The sequence below is a fragment of the Bison bison genome, unplaced genomic scaffold (assembly GCF_000754665.1).
Source record: "Bison bison bison isolate TAMUID 2011002044 unplaced genomic scaffold, Bison_UMD1.0 scf7180017864461, whole genome shotgun sequence".
NCBI lineage: Eukaryota > Metazoa > Chordata > Mammalia > Artiodactyla > Bovidae > Bison > Bison bison.
Genome location: NW_011495023.1, coordinates 6,055,253 through 6,069,858, shown reverse-complemented (window position 1 = coordinate 6,069,858; position 14,606 = coordinate 6,055,253). Strand labels below are relative to the sequence as shown.

General features: G+C 45.5%; 1 protein-coding gene across 1 annotated transcript in view; it reads left to right on the top strand.

The window, feature by feature from the left end:
* PIP4K2A (phosphatidylinositol-5-phosphate 4-kinase, type II, alpha) overlaps positions 1 to 14,392 on the top strand; it is a 188,622-nt gene extending 174,230 nt beyond the window's left edge. Inside the window, exons 9-12 of the mRNA XM_010860060.1 lie at positions 375 to 488; positions 7,978 to 8,218; positions 9,633 to 9,736; positions 12,166 to 14,392. Of these exons, the coding sequence (XP_010858362.1) occupies positions 375 to 488; positions 7,978 to 8,218; positions 9,633 to 9,736; positions 12,166 to 12,246 (540 nt within the window). The 3' untranslated portion in view covers positions 12,247 to 14,392. The remainder of the gene's footprint in view (positions 1 to 374; positions 489 to 7,977; positions 8,219 to 9,632; positions 9,737 to 12,165) is intronic.
* The last annotated feature ends 214 nt before the right edge of the window (positions 14,393 to 14,606 follow it).

Genomic DNA, 14,606 nt, shown 5'->3' with positions numbered 1-14,606 from the left:
GAGGGTTCCTGACAAAGAATTTCAAGAATACTAATTCTGTACTTAGAAGACTTCTTGTGAATCCAAGAAAGCCGTCAGGTTCCTTCTTAGGAAACCATGAAATCTGTTACAAAAGCCTCATAATATGGAGTATGCCTGACTCCATTCCTAGTGGGAATGCCTCCAGTGGTCATAGCTCACTGGCGCCCCCTTGCGGCACGCAAGCCACCTCACATGTTGTTGCCTTGGGTAAGACCCCTCAGGGAGCAAGGCAACTCAGCCTCCGGGGTGGAAACTTAACCTCCAGGATTGGAGAGCGTAGGAGTCCTTCAGATTTTTGTCAAGCTCCTTCCTTATTCTTTTTCTCAATTTCTCAATTTTTTTTTTTTTTTTAGGCCAAAGAACTGCCAACTCTAAAGGATAATGATTTCATTAATGAGGGTCAAAAGATTTATATTGATGACAACAACAAAAAGGTATTCCTGGAAAAGCTGAAGAAGGATGTAGAGGTAAGGAAGAAAAAAAAGAAAAATCAATATAAGGGATGGCCCCTTCTGTGAATGTCAACACTACTGGGTTTTTAGAAGCTTTTAAAACCATCTATTTGTATCTGAAACCAAGGCAAAAATATATGTTGTACATTAGACAAAGCAGCTATAAACAGGTGTAGCTCATGTGTGATCTGATTTAAAAGAGAAGTGTGCTGATTCAGCAGCTCCCTCCTTCAGAGGACAAACGAAAGCAGGCACATGGTGTCTTCTGCTGGTGTCCCCTCCCCCAGGGTCCCACCTTCTTGGTTGTGGGGATAGCCTGTGCGAGGTTACAGCCCCTTCAGACCCACCGCCTTTCCCCGCCCACCGGCAACCAGGGCCGGGGTGGAGGGGACTGACTGCATTCTGTCAAAGACCAGAGCATGTTGACAAGTGTATGGTGACTGTTTGAATTTGGAGTTTTCTCCATCTGAAGCACATCTGGGTGTTAGGAAACACCAGCCTCAATAATACTGCCACCAGCCTCTATGGAGTCAGCATCGTTGGGCCCATCAAGTCAGCCTTGCAGAGCATGGGAAGAGCACAGAGGCAGTGTAGGACACAGGGTCAAGGGGGACGCTGTGAGAAAGAGATGTGGAAATGGCCTTTTAGTCTATAAAGGAGTTTTCTTTGTAAATATTGTTTTAAGTATTAAAAATACACCTTTCCCTATCTTTTATTTATTGTAAAGGCAGTGCAGTTCTCCCAATGAACTTCTTTATATAAATCTACTAGAAATAAATTCAGGAAAAAAGTTCTTTTTTTGAAGTTTGTTAGGTTACAAAACAGTGCAAAGAGAGCTCTAATTTAGACAGTAACTAAGCTACAGTATTCTTAGCTGTGACTTTTGTTCATGTGTGCATTTTTTGTTTTTGTTAACTTGGAAATACAGTTCCCCACATACCAGTGCAGATCTGCTACTTAGAAAGGCTTTGTGAAAAGATTCTTTCTTGTGTCATTAAAGACAAAATGACTTGGGAATTCCCTGGCCGTCCAGTGGTTAGGCCTCAGCGCCTTCACCACCAGGGCCCAGGTTCGATCACTGGTCAGGGAACTAAGACCTGGCAAGCAGGGCAGCATGGCCAAAAAACTGAAATGAAACAAAAAATGACTTAAGCCAAGAACAAACAAATGTCATGGATTAGATTATATCCCCCATGAGGGCAGAAGCAGTATTATAATTTTCTTTCTAATCTCCTAACATCTTTCATTTAAAGACACATAGACTGACCGAATTAGTTCATGATTATTTTTAGGTTACAAGTTACTTTAAGGAATTTTTTTTGCATTTTAACCTATATCATACATATGCTTTGATTAGAACCTAGATATTGGTTATCTGTAAAGAGGACCACCAAGTGTCTTGTTAAAAAGTAGTTTTTCTACAGTTTCTCATTGTTCAGCATTTATTTTTCTCAGTTGTCAGCAGTTTTTATTAAAATGCATATTAGTTAAGTATTTCCCTTTTATTTTGGGATCAACTTGATCTGATAACTAAGAGGGCGGTGGCACCCCACTCCAGTGCTCTTGCCTGGAAAATCCCATGGACGGGGGGACCTGGTGGGCTGCAGTCCATGGGGTCGCTGGGGGTTGGACATAACTGAGCGACTTCACTTTCACTTTTCACTTTCATGCATTGGAGGAGGAAATGGCAACCCGCTCCAGTGTTCTTGCCTGGAGAATCCCATGGATGGTGGACCCTGGTGGGCTGCCGTCTACGGGGTCACACAGAGTCGGACACGACTGAAGCGACGCAGCAGCAGCAGCAACTTGATCTGATAACTAAGTGCCATAGGTAGACATACTATTTGGGAGTTTTATTCATTATCCTGAAAGGCTTTGATCCTGAGAAGTAATACTGCTTTAGCAGTTATAGTAAATAGCCCTTAGGGATATCTCATCTGCTTGCAAAAATGTTTTTTATCTTTTTTTCCTCTCAGCTGTATATCACTCTGATTTTTAGACTCCAGAAATTATGTAACTGAAGCCATTCAAATTTACAGTTGAATTACACAAGGATTCTCTTTGCCTTTTCATTGTCTCTAATAGTGTTGTTGACGAGAAGATTTGGTTAATTTTAATCCCATCCATGGCTCTCCCACTTAGCTGTTTTGTTTAAATGGAGGCAGGCCATAAAGCAGTCTTTCATTTTAATAAAATTCTCAATGGTTGGTAAGTGTCTAGTTTTGAAAATCATGCAGAAGCATTATTAATTTTTAAGCAGGTAATTATGGTAAAGTAGCTTGACATCTGATAGAATGTAATCTAGTTTCATTTTCCATCAGTTCCATGCTTGCTAATTTAGCTGGCTGGCCTGTTTAAGTACAGGATGGGGTGGGGAATGGGGGTGGTGACTTAATGTTTTAAGTAAAAAATGAATTCATTACAGCTCAAATATTTCTGTAGGAAAATAAGAACCTAGCCAGCTTTTCTCTGCATTTGAAATTCTGTTCTATTTATATGCTGGGCAAAGTAGCAAAGTACGTTAGTCCTGATAGCTTCACACGTGAGCATATGTGAGCCCTTTTCCCCAAAGAAAGCACTTGATGGAGAATGGAAGGTCACTTTTGCCCTCTGACTCTCTTCCTGTCAGCTTTGACCGTGGCCATGGAGGGCTGGTCCTCGTCTCTCATGGCCTCACACTGGGATCCAAGTTTCACACACGAGACTACGCCTTGTGTCCCATGGCATCCACCCCATCACAGGCCATCTCATGCCTCACATTTTTTTTGGGGGGGTGGCGTGGAGGGGAGGGAGCAGCTATCAAACCACCCATGACATTTTCCACAGAACTAGACCAAATAACCCTCTAAAATCTATATAGAACCTTTAAAGACTCAGAATTGCCAAAGTAATCCTGAGGAAAAAGCACAATACTACAAAGCTTGTTGTTCAGTCACCAAGTCGTGTTCGACTCTTCACGACCCCACGGGCAGCAGAACGTCAGACTTCCCTGTCCCTCATCATCTCCCGGAGTTTGCCCAAGTTCATGTCCATTGAATCCAAAGCTACAGTAATCCAAACAGTGTGGGGCTGGCACAAAAACAGACATACAAATCAATGGAATAGAACAGAGAGCCCAGGGGAAAAACCAGCACACCTACGGTCAAAGGAGACAAGAATACAAAATGCGAAAAAGATCATCTGTTCAGCAAGCGGTGCTGGGAAAGTTGGACAGCCGCATATAAATCACTGAAGTTAGAACACACCATCAAGCCATGCCTAAAAATAAACTCAAAATGGCTTAACAACTTAAAGATATGACCATAAAACTCCTAGAAGAGATCATAGGCAAAACATTCTCTGACATAAATAGTACCAATGTTCTCTTAGTCAGCCTCCCAAGGCAATAGAAATAAAAAACAAATGAGACCTAATCAAACTTACAAGCTTTTGCACAACCAAGGAAACCATAAACAAAATGAAAAGACAGCCTACAGAATGAAAGACAATATTTGCAAATGATGCGAACAAGGGCTTATGTATTTCCAAAACAAGGGATTATGTATTTCCAAAATACATAATCAGTTCATACAACAACAAAAACACAAACAACCCAATCGAAAAATGGGCAGAAGATCTAAATAGACACTTCTCCAAAGAAAACATACAGAGTTTATTAACAGCTCTTTGGCCATACAGTTTTCAGTAAGTGTTTGTAACAGGGCTCGTAAAGGGAATACTAGCTCAGATTTGGCATAATGAAGAATGAATTATGAGGGAAGCAGGTTAGGTGGGATATTCTGAGGGACAAAGAAGCTGATCAAGTTCCGGCGGACAGTTATTAAGAAGTTGGAAAGCAGGGGAACCTAAAGATTTTTAAATCTTCATGGTTTGAAATTTTATATATTTAAAAACACTAATTTGAGTTAGAAGTTTAAAGGAATGAGCAGAAAACAGTAAATGTGTTTAAGTTCCAAATATTAGCTGGAGACAGACCCTCCGGGCAGCCCTGAATCCCTCTTCTTCTTGGGCCTGTCATCTTCAGCCCACAGTAGTTTCGAGATGCCCTACAGCGACTTTCTCCAGCAGGAATCTCAGGTCTACTGCCTACTGTGTTTCCCTCTACTTTAGAAGAGATTTTAAACGACGTTTTGTGATAAGAGCTGGGGCATCAGTACAGGCTGTTCAACACGTCTCCCCTCTTGGCGCATGTCTGTTTAAGTTACATACTTGATGGAAAAAAGGCTTTTACCACAGCAACAACAGGGACAGTTGTAAAAACCACTTCCACTGCTACATGCCAGGCACTTCTCATTGCCCCCACTACGTTCTCTCTAATCCTTTCTCCACCACTGTGAGTTTACTGGTGCGGTCCCATTTTATAATTAGAATAACTGAGGTTCAGAGTAGTGAATTCATCATCAAGACACAGAGCGAATAGGTTCATCAACACCATCTTTCATGGAAGAGAGGCGAGGATGTGGAGATCAGACTTGTGGACACAGATGGGAACAGACAGGGTGGGAGGAACTGAGAGCGCCGCACTGACATATATACACTGCCATGTGTAAAACAGACAGCTAGTGGGAAGCAGCTGTAGAGCACAGGGCGCTCAGGTTGGTGGGATGGGGCGTGAGAGGGAGCGAGGCTCACGAGGGAGGAGATACATGTATGCATGTGGCTGATTCATGATGCTGTACAGCAGAAACTAACACAACATTGTAAAGCAATGATACGCCATAAAAAAAAATTCCATAAAAGATGGAGCAAGTAACCTAAGATTTAATTGCCCATCTGACTCCAAAACTTAAGTTCTATTTAAGATAATCTGATACTTCAGTGGGTCACCGTTATCAGCTAAAGCTATACGTTTAACCCCTGTGCTGTCCTTGGTCTTCTTCATTGGTCTCAGTCACACGGATTTGAAGACTTACATAATCCCCCTTTCTTATATAATCCCCACTTGGGGCTGCAACTCACCTCCTTAGTCTTGGGCATGTCAGAACAACTTCTTACCAGGAGATGTATTTTTCATCTCACTGATACTTTAGTGGGTGATGCTGGGAGCTAACTTCGCTTTTATTATTGAATACAAATGTTTCCTTTCTGGGTAAGGAGTCCAAGCAGTGGTCAGACCACAGATCAGAGACCCAGGAAAGGAGCTCTGGGCCGGGCTGACATTGTGAGTAGCACAGGTGCCAGGGGAAGATATGGGCCTGCAGACTCACTCTACTTCGAACGGCAGTAAAGCCCCGGCTGTTACCCTTTCCCTGCCTGACCTTTGGCACGTTAATTACAGGCAGCCCCTTTTGTACTCTCCAAAACACTTGAAAGTGGATTTGTACCTCATCCATCTGAAAGTCAAAGGGACCTATATGTACAGAGAGACTCTGCTCTGCAGAGCAAAGATATGTTGTAAATGACCTTTTTCTTCCAATGGGTGCTGCCTCTTGCAGGCTCATAGAAAGGTTTTTTGTTGTTGCTTTATTCTTTTTATTTGGTTTAGGGGGTTCTTTTTCTTAGAGGAAGGGGTCAGGGGAAGTTAGAGGAAAGGGGTACAGGGGAAGTAGCAGCAGGCAGTCCATTCACTTGTTCAGTAAATATCGAGTAGCTACATCACTTACCTGGGAGTCAGGAGGGCAGTGATGGCGTCACCGAACCAGGTTCGTTTGTGCCCAACCTGGAGCCAGCCAGACGCCGAGGTCTAGCAGCAGAAGGTTTATTCGCGGGGCAGCCAAGCAGGAAGAGCAAATCTCCAGTCCGCCTCCCCAAGCTAGGGGCTCGCTCGAGCGGCAGGGCGGTCTGAGGCATGGAGCGTAGGGAAAAAAGATTGGGAAAAGGTGCGCGAATCCTCGTTCAGCACAGGCGTAAACTAGGCTACTGACCTCTGCACGATCCAAGGGTGGGGCTGGCCATCCTCGCACGTGTGAAAGACCCTCACGCATGCCCAGTTGGAGGGTCCGCGGGTCTATCCAGCCTTAACCCGCTCAGCTGAAACTCGACAGAGCTGATTCCGAGTTCCTAGAAAAGAACAGGCAGACAACATTGTTCGGGCTACATGCCCCTTGGGGGACCTGTGAGTCTTAAACGACCTTGATTAGTGAAAGCAGGTGAGATGATCTGGCTAATCATAATGCAGTTTCAAGGGCAAAACCTGCCAGAGCCCCTGCCCCTGGGGGCCTGCAGTGTTTGGGGAAGATAGAGAAGTTTCTCAAATAATTTAATAAAATGAAAAAAAAAAAAGTGAAAGTGTTAGTCACTTAGTGTTGTCCGATTCTGGATTCCATGGACTGTAGCCCTCCAGACTCCTCTGTTCATGGAGTTCACGTGTGCAGCTAAGCCAGGGGTCCTTAGGGCACACATATGTGCAGGGCACACGTGCCCAGGCAGGAGTTGTGACAGGCTTCGGAGAGCAAGGGCCCTGCAGCCGTGACCTCACGGTCCTGTGGGAGGTAAAGGACCAGAGGCCAGAACAGGATGCAAGACGGCCTGAGGGGTGATGAGACCAATCTAGGTCCCATGGACCACGTGAGATGTTGTTTCTACCCTTTGAGAAATGAGACCCCATCGAAAGGCGTGACAAGATGAAATGCTTCCCCCGCCAGAGGACCAGAAGGGGAAGTTCCGACAACATGCAGTCCTTGCCACTTCTCAGGGACCTTCCAAGGGCCAGAGGAAGCAGGGAGAGGGAGAAGGGGGCTTGTGCCTTGTCACCCTACAAGCTGAGCAGGACCAGGCCCGGCCAAGCCCCACTCACCCTGCACCCACTACACACTTTTGGGTAGGAGATGTTGCCACCGGGCAACCCACATCTCCAGCTGTGCCCACACCTCTGGAGGGCATCCAGGGTGGGCACTGGGGGCAAGGGGAACAGGCCAGAGAGAGCTCCTGGATAAAAGGGCATGGGAGGGGGCGACGGAGGAGCCTCCCCAGCTCCCGCTTCCATCAGGACACCCCCAAGCAGGAATGAAGGAGGGTGTTGTTCACAAGAGCAGTGACAGAGGCATTTGCTGGTTGATTGGGACATTGGTGCTTTTACTTATTTGTGATGGACAGCATAATACTCAGCTTCACTGAGTGCTGTTTCCAAGTGCTTTCACAAGCCAGATCTGAGAGGCTCCCCTGGCAGCGACGTGGGAGGTCCCTGGGTTCCCCATTAAGCCAGTCTTCATCGTTGGGAGAAATCTTTTCTTCCCTGTGTCCTCCTTGCCAGTCGTGCTCTCTGCACTTTGGTGCAGTCATTGATGTGATGCACACATCCTTCTCAGCTTCCAGCCCTGCAGTTCAGGGAAGCGGTCCTGGCTCTGAGCCAGCCCCGAGTGGGAGGCTGCAGCTCTGCCCGAGAAGCTGCCTGGGAGGAGACTGCCCCATTCGAGAGGCTCCTGGCCGCTCTACAGGAAGTCCTCTTCTCGCCTCTGCCACCCCAGGGCTCACAGCCTTCTACGTGTGCTTCTGTGAGCTTGCCGTCTTTAAACCTGGGGCTGTATTTAAGGCATAGACGATCGTGTCATTTCCGCCCCTCCAGTTTCTTGCCCAGCTGAAGCTCATGGACTACAGCCTGTTGGTGGGAATCCACGACGTGGAGAGAGCCGAGCAGGAGGAGGTGGAGTGTGAGGAGGACGGAGAGGAGGAGGGAGAGAGCGATGGCGCCCACCCTGTGGGGACCCCTCCCGACAGCCCTGGGAACACGCTCAACAGCTCGCCACCCTTGGCTCCGGGCGAGTTTGATCCAAACATTGATGTCTACGGAATTAAATGCCATGAAAGTAAGTGGCGATACCATCCACTTTTTTTTTTACCATTGGTTTGATTTTTTTTTTTTTGCACTGTTAGTCTACTGGTAAACATGAACCCAGTTAAAAGCATGCTGTCCTGTAAGACTCCTTCTCAAGAGTCTTAATCAATTGATTCCGGGACAGAGTATATTAAAGGTAATTGTAATCTCTGGTTTTGAAATGCAATGTGATGAAATCCTTGAATTGTGGGATGTTGAGGGAACAGGTGAAACCACACAGCAGTGTGTTCTGTGTATATAACACCCATATGCATCTGCTTGTGTAAATGTCCATACCACATATAAGAAATATTTTTAAATATTTTTTTTCTTAGCCAACTCTCTTTTATGTGGATCGCAAATCACAAGTCTGTCCTGAGCTAGCCACATACATGGTCCACGCCAGACCTCCTGTGGACACTGTGTAGGGCAGGTATCCTTCCTTCTCAAGAAAGGAAGCTGAAGCTAGCCCAGGTGTGGGAAGAACATCTCCAATTTGCTGCTGCGTATCTGTCCTCTGCTCTTCCCCCATTAAGGGGTCTGTGGCTCGCTCTTCACGAAAGTGAGATTGATTTTAATCCTCAATAGCCGGGTGATTGGATATTTATAGGAATATTACATGCTATGTTAGCTACTTATACATGAAAAAATTTGAGATAAACGCAGGCCTCTGGGGTTTTTTTTAGTAATAAAAATTAGTGGTTCAGCATTGTTAAAAAAAAAAAAAACATGTCATGGCAAAACAGCCAGGTTGAGTTTGAGTTCTGCTTTTTATTTTGCTCACCAAAATGGTTTCTTCAACACAGAAAATTAGAGTCAAGTATACTTGAACAACAGTTCATAATTGAAACAGCAGCTTATTTGTGGAAATATGTAGAAGACAGGTATTGTAGATGACGTATGCCTTTATCCAGTTCTCATACTAGAGCCAATGAGCATTAGGAACAGTTACAGGTAACAGTAGAAAGTGTAAGCATATTTACTTCAATTGGGTTAGCCAAAAAGTTAGTTCAGATTTTTCCATAGCATCTCATGGAAAAACCGGAATGAACTTTTTGGCCAACCCAATTCTTGTTTTAAACAGTATTTCTTTAAAAAGCACTTTTCTTTCTACCAAAGTAATATACAATCACTAAAGAAAGTGCAGATTAATAAAAAACATACAGTCTCACCCTTGGACCTCTGCTGGTAATATCCTGAGGTTACATTCTGTTTTACTTTTTAAATTGAGAGAGAATTGGGAACAGAAAGTTAAGCTGTTTCTTGGGGATGCACAAGACTTTCTCACAGCCCCTGCTGCCTTCGTTTTCAGACCTTGAACCCCTCACCCCTCCCGCACAGCAGCGCAAACTGTCCCAGGCGTTGTCACCATCTGTCCCACAATCCTGTCTCCCATCCCTTTGCAGATTCGCCTCGGAAGGAGGTGTACTTTATGGCAATTATTGACATTCTGACTCATTATGATGCGAAAAAGAAAGCTGCCCACGCTGCAAAAACTGTTAAACATGGCGTAAGTATCTCCGTTTGGTTTCCCTCTCTGCTCCCTGCTTCCTGTCGTGCAGGGGCCAGCACAGGTCCACTCCTTTCCTGGGAGCTGCCCAGTCCCTTCCATGGCTCGAGGTCTCTGCAAGGGCTGCACTCCAACGCAGAGTCAGAGCTCCCAAGGCCTCTGGCAAGTCACTTAGACCCTGCATGGCTCTTCTGTTACCCACTGGGGTTATTAACAGACACACGCATCATGAGAATATTACACAAATTATTTGTTTGAAAAATGCTTCAAAGACTAAAGCGCTGAATGACGACAGCTGTTTTAATATGAAGTGCTTAGAACTGAAGCACTTAGTCTCTGCTTAAGATGCTTCTAAGATACACAGTATCTCTTTCCACACAGTGGACTGTATTTTTTTCTATTACAGAAGATTTTTGAGTGCAAGATCAAAGTTTAGTAATACGAGTCCCTCGCTTTTATTGTCCTTACCCAGAATTCTCACTGTTCCCGGCATACGTTAACTTGTGGAATCCCATGACAAGCCTTGATAAGGATAACTAGTGTGCTCCTTATCAGGTGAAGGAGCTGAGGATGAGCATTTACGGAGTAACTTGCCAGGATCAGGTCACTAGGCAGGGTAGAGAGGAGTGCTCCCCAGGACCCAGCCCCAGCCCCCAATAAACCAGTGAGGCCCATTTGCCGGTTGTACTTCACCAGTTGTGAATCCCCACTGGGCCTGCGTTGTAGGACTCCATTTGGCTTTCCAGGTGTGCTGAGAAGGCCGCAGAGCCCACCACACGCGGATGGACTTGTGCTCTAACTCGTTCACACTGCCCCAGTGTGGAATCAACCAAGATCCACCAGAACATCAACATCTTTTTCTTTATTTTAAAATCAAACAGGCTGTCATTCCAGCGATGGAACCAGCCCAACACCATATCCCATTTGCCACAGAAATGTTTCCGTCACATTGCCAACTAGTTACGGTGTTCCAGCTTTGTGCAGTGCCCAAACCAGGACCTCGCCCTACCCTTGAACACACGGGAAATCCTCTGTCAGAGAGGAGGGTACACAGCAGTTCTCACACAAGGGTGGGCACTGCAGCCTTCTGAGAACCATTTTAAAGTCTGTGCCAGCCAGATGCACCAGCCCTTCCCCGGATTCTGAGTCCAGTTCAGGAGGCTAGTGGGGGAGGTTGACTCTGAAAGGCTCTGGTAACTCCGATGCTCATCTCTGGTTGAAAAGCCTGGCTGTATTGCAGGGACGGAACTGGGCCCGAGTCCCTACCTCACCTCTCCAGTTGTGTGACCTGGAGGAAACGCCCTGGTGCCCCAGTTCCCCCAGCTGCTGACAGGGCCCTAACGCCTTGCTGATGAGGCTTTGTGGTGAGTGGGGAGAGGCTCTGTTTGTTCCCAGCCTTCCTCAAACCTGTATGATATTCTAGACCAGGTGAAACTGGAAATGTGCCAGGGCAAACACGGCTCCACATGTGCCTCCCCTGCACGTCACCAGCTCAGCTCCATAGTATGGCACCCAGCCTAAAATCGGGTGCAGTTTGCAAGAGCAAGACATTACTCTCTGCAAAGGAACGTTGTGTCAACCTGCTGCTGGGAACCATTCTCTGCCTTCAAAACCGGGGCTCCTCCGTGGAGATCCCGGCGGCCCAGGCCAGGCATGGAAATTACAGCTTCCTCTGTGAGCTGCTGGTATCAAAATAGCACCTGGTGACTTGGTAAAAACGCTGGTCCTGCCCTTTGCAGCTCTGAAAGCTGGCCAGTAACTACCGAGGGTCTTCTGGTCTGCACTGTGCTCGTCACAGGAAACCCCACTGAGCCTCTTCGAGGGGTGGCTTCCCAGCGCCAGGCAGGCCTCTGAACGGGGACAGTGGCACCCCTGTGCCTGCGCTGCGAGGACCAGCCCTGGCCCCTCAGGGCAAGTGCATCACAGCTGATGCCACCCCTGCCACTGCCGCTCCTTACTGCTGAGCACCCAGCAGCTTTTTTGGTCCTAAAAAATGAACACGGCCCTTGTGTCCTTGTCATCAGAGTTTCCCTTTGGCCAGACGTTGCTGTTTGTGTCATTCTCAAGGTGTCTCCCATCTGCTCTCCTGAGAAACAGAAGTGTTGTCCCCGTGGCTTCTGAATGGAGGCCACACAGACGCCACATTTGACAGGAACATCTCAAACGTGGTTGGATTTTTTTTTTTTGGTGGCAGCAGTCACAATGTATATGACACCAGCCTCTGTTTTTCCTGAGACTGCCTCATTTTCACACCCAGATTCTTAAGTCTTGGTTATTCAGACCCATATCCAAGATATTCTGAGTTACGAGTAGAGGCTGCACAGGTTTGAAAGTGACTGGCTTCATATTCAGCTGCAGTGGAAGCTGCTGTAGGTGCTGATCAAGTAGTTCTAACAGTATCACTGTTCCTCTTCTCCCACACTGCCCAGGCTGGCGCGGAGATCTCCACCGTGAACCCAGAACAGTATTCCAAGCGCTTTTTGGACTTTATTGGCCACATCTTGACGTAACGTCCTGCACAACCGTGGATGGACGTGAGCACGGGAAGGATAGAGGTGGCTTCAGCGCAGGAAAAACGAACACCAAACTCAGTGAAGCACACCTCCTCGTTTACATCTTCAGGCCAAGATGACTGACTTGGGGGCTACTCGCTTTAATGGCTACCTGATATTTCCCAGCATCATTCTAGCTATTTCTGACGTGTGTGTGTCTGTGCGTGTGTGCATCTTAAAAATTGATTGATTAATGGACACCGACCAGCTTTGGTCAGTGTGTGTTTGGGGTAACAAACCTCTGATTCCAGCTGTGGACAAATGAATGAATGAGTGAGTGAGTGAGTGAGTGAACAAACCCAAGAGGGGGGAGGGGGAGAAGGCAATGCATGTCAGACCAACCAGGTTGGCACCACACGATAAACTGTGGATCAGTTTATTTTCTGGAGTTGAAAGATGTGAGACAGTATTCGTAATAATAATGAAGATAATAATAATGATGATAATAATAATGATGGTGATTAAGAGGGAAAAAAAAAACTTACTGCAGATGTTACACTTCTACCACGCACGCTGACACTCCTTAATAGTTGTACCTGGGCGCTGGACGAAGGAGGCTGGCGTCTCCCGCGCCTCCTGGTTTGGGTGTCGGGACTCCCCGTGTCCCGACAGGCGCCCCTCCTCCAGCAAGAAGCTGATGCCCCTAGTGACTCTCTCTGTACATTTTCACCTCAGTAAATATGTCCAGGAAAACTGCTTACTTCTCTTTTCTTGCCTGGAGCTTCTTCACTGATAACACTCTTTCGTTGCAATACAGCAATTAATGCTACAAAATAAAAATAAAAGCTTATCTGCAAAGTGCATAGTTTGGGGCAATGGTATCTCCATCTCCCATGGTGGGAAGGTGAGCAAAGCATTTAGAACTCTCAATTCTCCTGCTCAACAGTGGTATTTTGTTATAAATTTGCCCTTTAACTGAAATCCTCAATATTACTGTTTACATTATTAGGAAAACAGGGATATTTTTGAATCTAAAAATTTAATGTACAGCACGTGATTTTTGAAGTTTACATGTAAAGTCATTTTACAGTGTAGGTGAAATAATGTTTGTCATATTTTGAAATGTATCCTGCAGTCACGTTTTGGAGTGAATGTTTTATTCAAAGTACCAGGTAGACAGTCTTTTACAGTTAAAGGAAAAGGGTTGTTTTCCTCCAGATGTACATTATCAGTCTAATGATTTTTTTATTTTTAAAGAAAATGTTTAACCCAGATCTGGTTATGTAAGTTCATTGCCCTAAACTGTGCTGACTGTGTCTAATCAAGTTATAAATTTCCAACATCGATCATGTATTTACCAACTTCCTGGCATTTTCTGAAAGGCGTCAAGCTAAAATATTAGACTTGCTTAGGAATACGTTATCAACTTATACACTGTGCTAAAGCTGTGCCTTTGAAATTCTTTGTTTAAAATGTGAGATGATTTTTGTAGGCAGGTTCAGGAAAGAAGAAAAAAATCCACCCTTTAATAATCACTTGCAACTCAACACACAGTCCCGCCACACTGCCTCTTCCAGTAACTTTACTTCAGGGCTTATCAAGTCTGCAACTGTGCCCAAAGTATATAGGTTTACTTCAGAAAATACGAGGTGACGGCAGCTGGAATCTGGGGGGCAAGGCCATTCTACCCCATCTACTGACTTCACTCAGAATTGTTATCCTCAGCAGACGACGTTGACAGCACTGTGATCTGACTGTCCAAATCTGTATTTCTTGTGTCTAATTGAAATGGTGATTTAATATGCCCCCACCCCGCCATTCATTCTGGCATCGAGTCCCTTTCAGTGCTCTGAAGTTAGGCTGCAGTTTCTTTAATCCAGGATTACAAATGTGAGACCCTGAAGTAAAGAGAAGGTACCCACACATTATTTGAGTAACTGTTCCTTTGTGGCCCATCTGTGTATGCTTTTAGAAGTTTACAAAATGCTTTATTTTTGTCTGTAACAGTCTGTGTCATCCATCCTGTTATCAAATCTTCGGACAGAGTGAGGAAGTTTGCCTTGTATCTTCTAGTGCTAACAGTACACTCCAGTTACGAGCCGGGCTTTACAAAATAAAGCACTTTGATGACTCACAAGGTGCAGTCTTCGTGCTTCTCTCTCAATTGTGTGTCTCTTTATTGCAAACAAAATTTAAATACTCAGTACTAAGAGTGTCTTTAGCTGATCCTGAAGAAGACTAAAATTGAATCTTTTCACAAACAGAAGCTTTGCCTTCAACCTGTGAACTATTTCACTAGTAAATAACAGAAACGCGCCATGACACACATGGCAAAATTGGCTTGTTGAAAGATGGGCAGAGAAAGGAACCTCTTCAGT